Here is a 15,227-nt window from a genome sequence, read left to right as displayed (position 1 = left end):
GTCCTCTTCCAAGGCTAACATCTCTATTCTTGTTTCTGGTTCATTCTGCTCCCAACTGTCTTGTAGGCAATATTCTGGGTGTTTTTTGTTTGTTTGTTTGTTTGTTTGTTTTCTCAAAATCTCACAGTCTCTGCTTTCACTGTCTTCTTCCTCTGAGATGTAAAACTAAACTGACATCTCTTTTGTTCTAAAACAATTTTCTGCCTCTGGTCAAACTATCCCTATTATTTTCTCTTTTTCTTGTCAAATTTGAAAGAATCATTTAAACCTCTTTCCACTCCTTATCCATGCTTTAACTCTCTGTGGTCTGTATTCTGCCCAGTCCCCCACACAAAAACTTATTCCACAAAATCTATTGTCATGGAGGACACTGCTGAGAACCAGAAGTTTTTTCTCCCAGTTATCATCCTATTTGATTGATTCTTATCCCATGAATAATTCTGACTCATCTTTCACTTTGGAAATGGTGTTTTGTTTTCAAAACACTACATTCCCCAAGTTCTTGATAGACTTTCTTGTCGGTATATATTTTTTCCTTGTCAGTATTTCTTGAGCCTACTCAATTATCAATTCTTTTAACTTTTTCCATTGTTGCCATTTCTAATCTCAAGATTTTAAATTTAATACTTTTATATGGAGCTCCATTCCACTGATAACTAATTGAACAGTGAATTTGTTAATGTTTGCCTAAATTCCCCTTGGATAGGCTCCCTTTCAAGAGCTAGTGCCAGATTTGCACATTTTTCCAGTGAAACTCGCATGCTTTCTTTAGAAGTTCATGGTAGAGTCATATTGGTAAAAGTCCTAGACTTTCTGAACAAAATCACCTTGAAAGGCATATTTTAAAGTTTGGCCTTTTTATTAATCCACAACCTATCAACCAAGGTTTTTAAAAAACTGTTCCCTTGACTCATTGAATGCATTAGTCCATTTTCATTGACAGTTTGAAAGCATTATAGCACTGAACAAAATGTTTCGGTAACTATTTTCCCTAATTATCTAATATTCTGATATTTTCATGGAAAGTTGGCTAAAATGCACTTTGAATTTAAAACATGCTTAAATGTGTCTTGAAATCTGGTGATTATTTTTCTTAAAATATTGACTGAACATTAAGATTATACGCAAACCTGACGAAGTGATGTGGAATCTAGTGCCTTCTCTTATAAAAAAAAATTTAGAAAGAAGTGAAATGACTTTACCTGAAGAAATACAAATAACAATATTAGAAAAACTATGCATTTACTCATCTTTTAATTATCTGCCTTTCAAGGTGGCAGGGTCAGGGCGGGGTGGGATGGATGGTGGGGTAAGGAAAGAACAAAAACACTTGTGGAGAAAAGTTGATGCTGATGGTCAGAATGGTATAGAACATTATATATATATATATATTATTCAACTATCAATAACTTGTAAATTATAGTTCTTTAATAAAATTTAAACTTCTTTTGAAAAAATGCAAAGACTAATGGCAAACTCAATATGAATGACTTTGAAAATATTAAGTAATGTCATGGAAATTGTGGGAACCAGCAATTCTCTAATACCAATAAAGATAAAACAGCAAAAATGTGGTCTAAATTATATAAAATATATTTGCTGAGATATTAAAGTTTCCTTAGAGAATTTATAAGAAAAGAATTCATGAGAAAAGATAGGATTCTAGTTCAGAAAAGTATCAAGAATGTGGTTTTTTTTTTGCCTTGGATTAGAGGACACATCTAACAAATCCTTTCTGGCACTGAGTTTGAGATGTCTTCCACTTGTAAACCAAGCATCTTTCAAAAGTACCTTTGTAAGTCTATATAGTATATATGTATTCATACATTTTGCAATAAGTTTAATCTCTCATAAAGCAGAAACTTTCAAACTATTAGTCTAATAGTTCTTATATAGTTACACATATCTTTATATAATACGCTCACAGCCTTTGATATGAAAAGATTAATTATTACAAGACTACTTTACTTTGTTATTTACTGTTCAAATTCACAAAATAAGTGACTGAAAATTGCGGAATTTTCTCAGGTGTTAGAACTGTATGTACAATTTTCCACTTTTTTGTAATGGATTTACATCACAGTTCTAAACTTATATTTGAGTCATATGTCTGTCCCAGGAACACTTTATTACTGCCATTTCTTCTAATTGCCCAATTCTTCAAATCTTTTTGAATTCTAAAGCTAAGTCTTCTTGTAATTAAAACCCTTTTCACCACTCATCATTCTAGTTTAATGCCTGTCACCAAACTCTACATAAATTACTTCAGGCAAATAATACCATTTTATCTTAGTTCATTACATAACCTGCAGTATTACTTATATTTTAAAAAATATATCTCCAATTTAATTAGAGTGATCAACCTGGGGTTATATCTTTGATTTTTGGGTCAAGCCCAGTGGTGTTCAGGATGTACTCCTGATTCTGTACTCAGGGTTTACCCCTGGTAGCTCTGGGGACCCTATGGAATATCAGGAATTAAACCCAGGTATGCTGCATGCAAGACAAGTGCTCTACATGATGTACTATAGCCCTAGCTCCATGTGGTTGCTTCTTACAAGATGAACTGAGCAATCTATCAATTTAATACAAGTTCTAAAAGCTGAACTATGATAGGGAATACAGGACAATTTGTTAGTTCAATATACCATCTGTCTTTGGTTGTTTTTTGTTTTGTTTTGATTTTTGATTTTTTTGCTTTTTAGGTCAAACCTGGCGATGCACAGGGGTTACTCCTGGCTCTGCATTCAGGAATTACTCCTGGTGGTGCTTAGGAGACCGTATGGGATGCTGAATATCGTACCCAAGTCAGCCAGATGCAAGGCAAATGCCTTACCTGCTGCACTATCACTCCAGCCCTGCTTCTGTCTGAAATTCATACAAGTTGCATGCTATCCATTTATTTAATAAACAATACAGTATTTTTACTTACTCATTGAAATGCTCAGTGAAGATCAAGTTGGTAGAAGTACCCGTGATGGTTGTTAGTCCACCGATGGTAGAAGAGTAAGCAATGCACAAGCACATGAGCTTACACATCATGTGGTCCTTCTTTGTTCGATATTTAGTCCCTGTGCCTAAGTTCTAGTAAACAGAAAAGTTGCTATGAGACCAACCCTTTATATATCTATTAAAAGCAGCAAAATATTTATTATGGACTAAATAATCTGTGTCCTTCCAATTTCATATACTGAAACTTTTAAAACTGGAATTTCTTAAAACTTTGTCATAGGCTTCTGTACAGTCTTACTCTAATATTTCTTCGCAGGACTGCTTGCATGTTTTTATTGATTTTGTAAATATGCATGTACCAGACCACAAAATCCTATCTTTAGCTCCAATTTTCATATATACATAAAAATATGAAAGTTTTATATGTGAATATATAATTTAAGATTTAATATAATTTAAATGTATTAAATAAAGTTCTAGTTTCCAAATTTTTAAAACCAAATTCATTATTTCCTCCACTCTAATTTAGTTCTTTTTTCAGGATCCTGTACTGTCGTGCATCACTTAATGGCTGGTATAGGTTATAAAAAATGTTTCAGTAGGTAATTTTGTGATTGTGTCATAAATGTGCACAAATGTAGACAAGTAGTCCCTTATAGATCTTTGCTATATGGTATGGACTTTTGGAACCAACACTGTATATCTGATCCCTCAATGACCAAAGCACTGCTTAGTGATGAATTACTATATAAGTTAATAGCATTGCCATCACTATAATTATAAACACTTCCATCACTGTCACTGTCCTCCCATTGTTCATTGATTTGCTCGTGAGGGCCCAGTAACATCTCCATCGTGAGACTTGTTGATACTGTGTTTGGCATATTGAATACGTCACGGGTAGCTTGCCAGGCTTTGCTGCACGGGTGAGATACTCTTGGTAGCTTGCCGGGCTCTCCGAGAGGGGCAAAAGAATCGAACCAGGCTCTGCCAGGCCCACTGCGCACAAGGCAAATGCCCTACCGCTGTGCTATCTCTCCAGCCCCATAAACACTTAGATATATAAACACTTAGAGAGTGCTTAATATACATCACACATGATGTGTTTGGAGTAAATATTTTCAAAATGATGTAATTCTTGTTCTTACAATAAAATGTAGTTAGTATTGCAATTATTTCACTTTACATACTGGACATGACACTCAGCTAGGATGAACAGCTAGCCCAATATCATGTAATCTAGAAATCGCTGAGTTAGACTTGAAACCATGTAGTCTTACTTTGGAGCTCAGATTCTCAGTCGCTATACTATAGTGTAGTTGTTTGTCCACCTTATAAGCCTTTCCTTATCATACCTGATCTATGGAAATATCTGGACTCTGCTCAGTTTTCTCCATCTTCACTGTTATCATCTTGGTGAAAGTCAGAATTAGCTCTGACCTGGGTTACTATAATAGTGTCCTTATGTGTCTCTGCAGGCCAACTTTTACCTACTTCAGATATACTTCAATCTAAAAGTATTGAACTAAGCAGGCAAAGAATTGTTCATTGTTCCACACAGATAAGCATGCTCTTCTTGACAGTGTCAGCTAAAGATCTTTTTTTGAGAAATAGTGATAAGGATAAAAGTTCTATTCACTAAAAAACATCATGGATATGGCATTTAGAATGGCAGGATCAAGTACGTTTATCTGAAATGGGCCTCTTACTTTCTAATTAACTTAAAGGTTATCCCCAGGGGCATCAATTATTCACCTCATGTTAATTAAAGTACTGATGTCTCTTTTTGTCTTATATTTCCTCTTTAGGAATATTTTTTCATATAATAAATTTTCCCTAAGCATCTAAAACAATAAATGCTATGTTAATAAAATAGCAAAATAAGTTTGAAAGTTCTTATGAGTTTTAAAAGGAACAATAGAAATTGGGGCTTACATATTAACTATTTTAATGTAGAAAAGATTCGAAGCAAGAACATGATGTTTTATTTAAGTTTTATCAAATTTATAATAAAGGATTTAAGGCACAATAAATGCAATGTTTATTATCATATTATAACTACAAAAATGTTTCATGCAAAAGTTTTACTGAGGATATATCTAAAAACAAGTATATCCAAAATGATGAAAAAATGCAAGTGTCTATCAAGACAAAAGATTAAAAATCAAATGAAATATAAAAATATTTGCCATGCTATAAACCTTATATATTTTCCAGATTTTTTTCCTAAAACTTAAAAAATGTACAGCTACTACACAAAAGGTGATGTCTATGTAGTTGTAACAATTTTGCCATAAATTGAAAATTCCATGCAAATTTAAATGTTCCAGTAAAGAGCAACACAAATAAACCAGGGTTTAATGGAGGTATATAGGAAGTGGGATGGAGTTCATGTGTATTAAGTAAGCATTAGACCAAATACTCAACTTATTAACATTGTTGCTCAGGGCATATGGATCCTGAGCTGAACTCACTCAAGAAATGATGCAAAAGTAAGGGGTAAAGACTGAGCTATAGCACAACAGGTAGAGGGCATTTGCCTTGCATGTGGCCGACCCAAGTTCGATTCCCAGCATCCCATATGGTCCCCAGAGCACTGCTAGGGATAATTCCTGAGTGCAAAACCTGTGCATTGCAGGGTGTGACCCAAAAAGAAAAAAAATGATGTTATGAAGAACTTTAGTAGAGGGCAAAGAGCAAAGATTTTGAGCTCTTAAAAAGCCTGAAAGAGTCACTGATTAAGCCAGTCATTGCTACAGAAACTGCACAGAGAGAGGGAGGGTCGTCGGCCGATTAGTCTTCTGCTCAAAATAGTCATTTCTACTCAAGGTTTGATTCTAACCTGAGAAGGCATTGAAACAGCCATCAGACACAGACATTCACATGGGGAGGTGAGCATGTTTTCAGAAAGGTTTCAGAGAAACAGAACAATTCTAACAGATAAACCTGAGAGAGTAAAACAACTGAAAAGACGAGGCTGTGAACAGTCAGGTTATGGAGAGCCTTGTAAGGTGAGAACAGAGTTATCAAATTGCCAATATTGAAAATGGAAAAATGTTTGTTTATATTTCATGACTAGAGACTTTTATAAAATTAAATGTATAGAACAATATAGTTAACAAAAATAAAACCCATACACATAAGGGTAAGACAAAAGTAAAATGTGTTAAAATTATTAATATGGGATAGTGAGGTACCTTCTGCCTTCTTGTATGAATTTCTTCAGAAGAGTAGAGAGTCCAAAATATGACATAGCTGGCCACTGTAAAATTGGAACCAGAATCCTTGCCTTTGATTTTTTCTCTCAGTAATGTCCATTGAACTAACCTGTCTTCTAGAACACTGCTTATGTGAGTTTTTAAAACTGATATCTAAGACTTTCCATTTCATTAAATTTTTTCTCATGCTGCTTTCACTACAGCAATTGTAAGCTATTACATCTTCATTCAATCTCAAGGCTGTCATGTGTTCATTATTTCAGCCAAAAACTAAACTAAACAAACACTGAACAGTGGTAGCACTGTAGCACTGTCCTCCCATTGCTCATCGATTTGCTCGAGCAGGCACCAGTAACGTGTCCACTGTGAGACTTGTTACTGTTTGTGGCATGTCGAACACTCCAAGGGGAGCTTGCCAGGCCAGAGGTTGTACAGTGGGTTGGGCACTTGCCTTGCACTCAGCTGACCAGGGTTCAATTCCCAGCACGTCATATGCCCTTCCCTCCAGCTCTGCCAGGCGTGAACCCAGAGTTCAGAGCCAGAGTAAGTCACAAGCACAACGGATGTGGCCCCAAAACAATGAAACAAAAAAAGGAGTCTTGCTTATTCAGATAAAACTTACTATTGCCACCTGGTGGTAATTATTGTAAATCCTTAAGGCATGTTACAGTTTCAAACCTAGGGTGCTAAAATGAATTAGTGCCAGCTAAACCAGTGGTCTCCACAGGACTATACAAAGTAATTTGTTGGGTAGGTGTGTTATAAAAGTCCTATATTTCAATACTCATGAAAAGTTAATTGCACAAAATGGGTCATGCTATTTTTTTTTGGCTTGCCAATGACAGTTAAAAAAAACTTCTTGTTCTTTTTGGTATTTGCACTTACATTAATAATATTCAGATGGAACCATATTTGCATTTTTAGGTATTGCAATGTTACTTCCACTATGTTAGATGATAATCTATCTTTTTATCTTCATCCATTGAACTTTTAAATACTTTTTTAACTCTCCATCATCTGCACAATATATTGTAATTTTGTTTAGAGCAGAAATCAGTGTCCAGAATGTTGCCCAGAGACCCATTAATAGTTGATCAATAGGCTGTATATTACATTCCCTGTTTTGTATTACTCACCAGCTCCTCTGCCTGGGTTGTGAATATTTATAAGCACTCCTTATTTGCTTAGTTTGCTAAGAACGTATCACAAGATCAATTCCAAATATTATGTGCTTGTTTAACTCTTTCCTCAGAGGATTCAAATATAGCATATCCTATCAACATCAAATAGGTTACTGATTTCATTGCTTGGGAGACATCTTTTCCATGACCACCCTATCTGTTCTAAATCTAAATCTGCAAAAAGCTATCTCGATTTTCATTTACCCTCTCAATTCACTGATAGAGTGAATGGATTTTGACTGTAGATGGGGGAAAATGTGAATCAGAATTCTGAACACATATTTTCTATGTCTCTGAGTTTCTGATTTTGAAGGAAACCATCAGACATTCATGTTATCTTTTAAAGGAAACCATTCTTTTGGAAACTCTTGGGATTCTTTTTCATTCAGGGTATTCTGAAATTTCAATGACTTTACCTATGTGAGTCTATTGCATCTATTTCTGGTACACAAAGAGACTTTTAGTCACAAAAAGTATTTTACCATTATGAAAATTTTCTTGAATTTTTTTATTTAGTTCCCCTATTAGTTTTCTGAAATGTCTATGATTTCTTCTCTTGTCCTATTTTTCCTACTAAATTTTCTGTGTATATATTTTCATATAATTATTTTACATTATATTTATATATTTTATCTTCTTGTTCCTCTTTCACAGAATGCAATTTATATTTCATGAGTGCAGTTTCTTTGTTTATCCCTCTGAATATATTAACGACAGTTTCTTTGCTTGTGCTTTCATCTTCTTGCACAGTCTCTGTCTCCTGCAAGTTCTGTTTTCTCTTATCTTGTTTGGGACTCTATCTTTCATGCCTGCAGCGTTCTTCAGATGCTCAGGACTTTATGGTTCTTGGCTCATATTTAAGGAGTGAACTATCAAGTGGGAACTGTGTGCATGGGCTTTGGGGTTTTTTGTTAGAGTGGGCTTCACTTGCATCTCGTCTATCTGAAACTTTGGAGGGATAAAACCCAATGCCATATATTCTCATCCTTTTTCTTGTGCTCACAGCATTCTCCAGGGGAGAAAAGCCTGGTTTGTCCAAAGGCTCTGATGGAATATAGGCTTGGTTTCAGGGACTTTGAGAAAAAAAGACAAGGTTCTCAACATTCAGCATATTAATTGTCACACAGTCCATAGTTTTCATTATGAAACCCTCCCCCAACCCTGATTCTTTTTGTTTTACTACGTCTAAGGTTGGAGCAACAGCACAGCAAGTAAGGCGTTTGTCTTGCATGCAGCCAACTTGGCTGACCTGAGTTCAATTCCTCTGCCCCTCTGGGAGAGCCCGGCAAGCTACTGAGAGTATCTCGCCTGCACGGCAAAGCCTGGCAAGCTCCCCGTGACATATTCGTCATATGCCAAACACAGTATTTGATACACCAAACACAGTAACAACAAGTCTCACAATGTTACTGGGCCCACTAGAACAAATCGATGAACAACAAGGGGAGGACAGTGACAGTGACAGTGACAGTGATGTCTAAAGACAACATTGTAGTAATGGAGGAGGAAGAGCTGTATCCTAGGAAATCTGGAAAAGAAATGTGGGCATTTAACTCCTTCATAAGCAATTTTATACTTAACACCTCTTTTAAAACTTTGAATAATTCTTTTGCATGGGTTAAATTTCTTAATGACTTATTGAGTATAGGATAACATTGTTTTGTCCTTCCTCAGGTAGCTTAGGTTTATCAGGTCACACCCATCTCAGTGCTCCCGAGTCACTCTCACTCCTTTGTTTATTTGTAACTACTTCTCTATGTTCTCTTCCCCAAACAGTTAACCAGCTTATTCCCCTAATAAGATTCTGTTAATTTGTACTTGGTCAGATCCATCTAAGGACACTGAACTTGTATTGTAAGTTATGTCTTTTGCATAGTTTACCTTAAAGCAATGTCCTTTCTGTATGGACACAGGAAGACAGTTAATATAATATTATGATTGACTCCAAATAATATTTACTCCTGGGCATCTGCTTTCTTGACTCAATTGCCCTTAGTTCCTAGCACCCCAAAAGCAGGGTCCCTACAAGGGACTGAATGGACCCAGGGCAAGCTATGAGCTACCCTGGCATCAAAATGGGTCAGGCCAAAGTGCCACGATACTCAACTATAAGTTGTGGGTATGATCATGGACAAATGCTGTCATGATCCAAAAGTAAGTAACAACAAGACTAGGACCCTGCTGGGGCCAGGAAGACTAACCTGGCCTGAGGATTGCGGAATGTATAGTGAGATGTTCTCAGGAAGAACCAAACTACAGAATGACATTGCTAGATATATTAGAAGTAGATTTACTAAAACTCTTTACGTAGATTACTAGCTGAGAAAAGAACACACCCTCATTGGGATTCCATCCTTGAGCAGATCTCCTAGTAATCTTGGGTAATATCTTTAGATGAGATTTTATCCTTGAGTTAATCTCCTGTAGGAGTGGTCTTACCTCTCTTTGTTGATTTGTGATGTTCAACCCACCTTTGTGTCACCACCCTACGTTATTGCTATATAAACTAAGAATGTAAGCTCAGAGGGGGCAGAGTCAGAAGAGAGAGGGCTCGGGCTCCAGAGATCCAGAATCAGAGCCAGAAGGAGAAAGGATTCCAGAATGGGGCCCAGGAGAGAAGGAGGCAGAGGAGAGACAGGAGTGAAGAGGATTGGAATAAACTGCAATTAAGACCAACCAGTCTGGCTCTTGTTTCTTCCTTCGTCTGCCCTTGGCCAACAGCCGTCCCGATCCAGGCCACACACAGTAGCTCAAGAGCACCGAATGCAGGCAGTGAGATAGAGCTATCCAGAGAGCCCACGAACACACGACCTTCACCGTGCTAAGATTTCGCACTTCACTATTCATAAAGGATTCTGATTTTGCATGGTCACTAAGTTTTTTCTTATCTATCATTTTACTTTCCAGCTTCCAAAATTATTTTGGTGTCATACCCTCACTTAACATTTCTGTGACCTTGACTATTGAATTTTAAATATCTTTCAATGGAAATTCAGGATATCGTGGAGGCAAAGTGGCAAATTTAAGCTGCTATTTTATTGGTTGGACTGGAGCAGTAGCACAGCTGGTAGGGCGTTTGCCTTGCATGCAGCCAACCCCGGTTGATTCCTCTGCCCCTCTTGGAGATCCCGGCAAGCTACCAAGAGTATCCTGCCTGCATGGCAAAGCCTGGCAAACTACCCGTGAAGTATTTGATATGCCAAAAACAGTAACAACAAGTCTCATAATGGAGACATTACTGGTGCCTGCTCAAGCAAATCGACGAACAATGGGAGGACAATGCTACAGTGCATCTTATTGGTAGATGCAGTATAACTCTTTTAAAATTAAAAATTTACTATAACTAATTATTAATATACAAGTTGACCATGGATTCTACCTGTGTGGGGAGAAATAAAGATCTCCATGATCCCTGTCTCCTTGATTCCCTGAATATTGAGCTTAGTTGTATTTGATGGAAAGGATAACAGATTATCCTTTTTAGTTTTAGTTAAACCAGCCTCTCCATAATATGCTTGTAGTTTTATGCTCTGAACTTAGGATATTGATGTCTGCAGTAAGAGTATGATAAATAGAAAGATATTTTAATTTTAACCACCCCAAATTTGAGGATTCATCATTAAACTTTTTTCAGTAATGTTGAAGGCCATAGTTAAATCAGGATTTATTATACAAAATGTAGTTATTCTAAATGTTAAGAAGTTTCCATTTTAATTCTTAGTGAAGAACAAAAACTCAAGCAACCAAGCTATATGTCATTGAGATTATTTTGGTTATATTATGGTGGCAAAAATCACTAACATAATGTATAAATAAATAAGTCAGATTCTTAGTTAAAAATTCTATTTAAAATAATTTTAAATGTCTTTTAATAAAGGCAAAATATAAAACTACATAAAAGTCAAAGATTTGTCTTGATACCAAGTAAAGTAGATGTCTTAAGTAATAATTAGGTAATTTTTTGACTTGAAGATTTTAGTTTATTTTTTGAAAGAAAAACTGGACACACAAGATGCCAATGGCCCAATTTCTGTGGGGAATTGTATTGGAAAACATTCATAAACTGATATCTCTTGTAGAAGTGGACAGTAAGAAAATGTTATGCTGACTTAAGGGAAAACATGCCATCTCCTGTAAACTCTTAATAAGAGTATGTTTGGTTTCAGAGTAGTGCTATCAATGTGTTGAAAGAACAATAATGTAATTGAAAACTCTTCCAGACAGCTGAAACCCAAGATGTACTGAATTCTTATAAAATTCTAAGGAAAATGAGACTTTCAATACTTAAGAGCTCAAAGCTTGCAATAACATTGGACAATGAAAGTGAGAATCAACAGGAAACAAATAAAGACACTGGAGTTATTAAAGAATATAGGTACAATTGTATGTATGATTAGCCAAATTAGAGAAGAGTTTAAAGATATATATTAAGAGACAGAGACTAAAATTAACATGCAAATCTTAAAAGGAAACAGAATTTGTAGAAATTAAAAATTTGTAGAAATTAAAATTTAAAAAACTTAGCAACAATGAGCAGGTTAAAGAATAAACTAGATATAGAAGAAGGAATATTAGTGAAATAGAAGGCATGTCTCCAAAGATATTATTCAGCAAAACACCAAGAAAAACACTGAAAATAAAAATGATGGTAATAAGCATGGATAATAGAATGAGAAAGTTAAGATGTATTTAACTAGAAATCAGGAGGAAATAATTGCTGAGTATCCTCAAGAATTGCTGGGAAAAAAACAGTACACAGATTTCATGCACTTCCTCCCCCTTCCCCACCCCTACACACACCCACATCTTTAAAGTAACCAGAGGAAATGTTAGCTATGAAGGAATAGGAATTTGACTGATAGCTAACTAATTTCTCAATAGTGAAAATTTTTAAAAAAGTAAATTTGTATCTCAGTTTTCAAAGAAAAAATAATGGCCAGCTTAGAACATTATAGTCACAAAAATACATTTTAGGAACAGGAAAATAAAGACCATTATATCAAACAACACAGAATTTACCATTGAAAGGCATTCTCTGAAATATATCCAAAAGATATATTTAGGGAGAATGACATCAGATGGGAGGTGAAAGCAATGGTGAGGAAAAATAACAAATCTGTGCATAGTTCTAATAAATCCTGGCTCTCTTGATAAAATGGCATAGCACATAGACAAATAATAACTAGAAATTAAAAATGGTCAAACATATCATGGAATAAGAATGATCTTGCTTCCTTGAATTATACTATAAGAGTACAACTGAACATGTTAAGGAAGACACCAACAAATAGACACTTTGGGGACTTTTGAACATTTTGTGTACCACATACCACCAATTTATGTTTTGAAACCTCAATATCCAATATTACTATATATGATTGTAGAAACTATAAGGATAGCAAAAGCTACATGAAGTCATAAGGATGGAAACCTAATCTAATAGAATCTGTGCCCATAAAATAATAAGAGACCAGAATTCTCTCTTGCTCCTCACAAAGGAAAGGCCATGTGGAAGACTCAGTAAAAAGGCAAGCCGACTAAAGAAAGAAAGACCTGAATAGAAATCAACCAACCATGCTGGCATTGTGAGCATTGTGATCCAGTCATATCTAACCATCAGAATGGTGAGAAAATACATTTCTGTCGTGTCGCATAAAACAACATCTGCTTTACACTGACAGCCTTAGTAAATGAATACATCTGATCAAAATAGCTTAAATAATAGATACAGAACATACAACATCAATATATGCATGGTAGAGGAGGATGAAACAAAAGAAAAGAAAGTTCCAGTAAAAGAATAAAGGGAAAGATATGTACAGTGTATCTGGGAAAAGCAGAAGTCTGATAGTAGAAATTAGTCTAAACTTAAAAAGTTGTATAAAGTTCAAATGGACCAAATTAGGCAAAATACATTTCAACCTGGATAAAAATGCAAAAAGTTAGCAATTTGCAATTTATGAAAGACACATTGAAGACTAAGAACATAGAAATATTGAAAATGAAGGGGTAGAAAAATTGCAGATAAACACTAGTCTAAGGAAAGCTCATTGCTACATTATAACTAGACAAACTCCAATATAAATGGGAACACAATAAATGCATGCTCTTGTTAGGAAGTACAATTGAAAGATGCATAGAAAAAATACTGCTAGAATTTCAAGAAGCAAAATATAGTTTTAGAATAAATTATATAGTGTGGGAGGTTTATTGTACAGTTAGAGGAAAGTACAGATGCTTCCAACATGGTTGAGCTTATGTTATTTGCTAGATAATATATCAATAACATAAAATGTAAAAAACTGTACTTTGACTCAAAAATGAAAGATATATGTGATAAAAGATAATCACCAACAAGCATCTTGAACAACAAAATGTTTTGTGGAAACATGCTAAGTATACTCATAATCAAGTTAGAGCTTTGGTTGCAATAAAAATGGAAATCTGAAGTAAGGTCATATTGGAAGGTTACTTCTGTGATTTCCTTTTTATCATGAATGTTAAATTAATTATTTGACTGTGGATGATATTCAGAGGTTACATCCAGCTCTTCGTGGAAGTGCCTGTTGGTAGTACTTCGGGAACCAAAGGATACGAGGGATCCCACCCTGGGGTCTTGCAATTAAAGCATGCATTCAACTCTGAGCTATCTCTCTTGCCCCAAATGAATTATTTTTCATAAGTGAATGTATCTACTTGACTGCTGCTGTACAAATCTTTGTCAGAAAATGCGTGTCAGAATTTCAGATGGATAGTTTACTTGCTTGCCTTTATTTTGGGAATGTACCTTTCTTCTAGTTTGGTGCCAAATGTTCCAGATATGATAGCCTCTTAATTGTCCAAACTTAAATTCCTAATTACTGATATTATGAATTATATTTTCTGGTGTTCTTTGAATATCTTTAGAATGTTAATTATGTGTTCTCTTACAGAGATGGGTTTTTTGGTAAGGATTTCACCCCCAAACTAAATGCCTAACTAAAAACACAGTTCAACTTATTTAAAGAAAATTTCTTTGAACATTTTTACCTTTGGAGGCTACAAGTTAAATAGTTGAATGCAAAACAATTATTTTAGACCTTTCATTAAAAGCTGTGAAGCTGTTAGAAAAGATGAAGTCATGAAATTTACATACAAGTGGTTCTACATGGAAAGTATCATGCTAAGTGAAATGAGCCAGAGAGAGAGGGACAGACATAGAAAGACTGCACTCGTCTGGGGAATATAAAGTAACAGAAAGGGAATTGAACACCCAAGAATAGTTGAGATAAGTATCAGGAGGTCTGCTCCACAGCTTGGAAACTGGCAGCACATGCTTGGGGAAAAGGCAGCTCAGACAGAGAAGGGAGCACCAAGTAAAGGAGTAAAGGATGTTTAGAGGACTAGCTCAGGATGTGAGATGCGTACTGAAAGTAGACTATAGACCAAACACGATGGCTACTCAATACCTCTAATGCAAACTACAACTAAAGGAAAGAGAGAGCAAAATGGAATGCCCTGCCACAGAGGTGGGGTGGGAGTGGGGGGATGAGGTGGGGGTTGGGATGGCTACTGTGATCATTGGTGTTGGAGAATGGGCACTTGTGGAGGGATGGGTACTCGATCATTGTATAACTGAAACTTAAGCACGAAAGTTTATAAGTCTACAACTGTACTTCAGGGTGTTTCACTAATAAAAAAAGAAAGAAAAGAAAGAAATGACTAAAAAAAGCAAACTGATTTTCATTTTTTTATTTTAAGATGCTTATAGGTTCAGAAATTGTGCAAGTGTATAAATTTGAGCTATTTCTTCAATAATAATAATGCTTTAAGAAAAAAATAGTTCAGCAACTTGGTTCCTCCTTTAGTATGTAAAAACTGATTTCTGCATACCCAA

The 15,227-nt window shown here is 35.4% G+C and overlaps 1 protein-coding gene across 1 annotated transcript in view; it reads right to left on the bottom strand.

Moving 5' to 3' along the window:
• SLC13A1 (solute carrier family 13 member 1) overlaps positions 1–15,227 on the bottom strand; it is a 91,112-nt gene that overhangs the window by 38,473 nt on the left and 37,412 nt on the right. The window contains exon 7 of the mRNA XM_056118568.1: positions 2,933–3,084. Coding sequence (XP_055974543.1) covers positions 2,933–3,084 — 152 coding nt within the window. The remainder of the gene's footprint in view (positions 1–2,932; positions 3,085–15,227) is intronic.

The sequence above is a fragment of the Sorex fumeus genome, unplaced genomic scaffold, assembly GCF_029834395.1.
Source record: "Sorex fumeus unplaced genomic scaffold, SorFum_2.1 ptg000037l, whole genome shotgun sequence".
Lineage (NCBI taxonomy): Eukaryota > Metazoa > Chordata > Mammalia > Eulipotyphla > Soricidae > Sorex > Sorex fumeus.
Note: the sequence above shows the minus strand (reverse complement) of the source record. Positions and strands in the feature narration are given on the sequence as shown.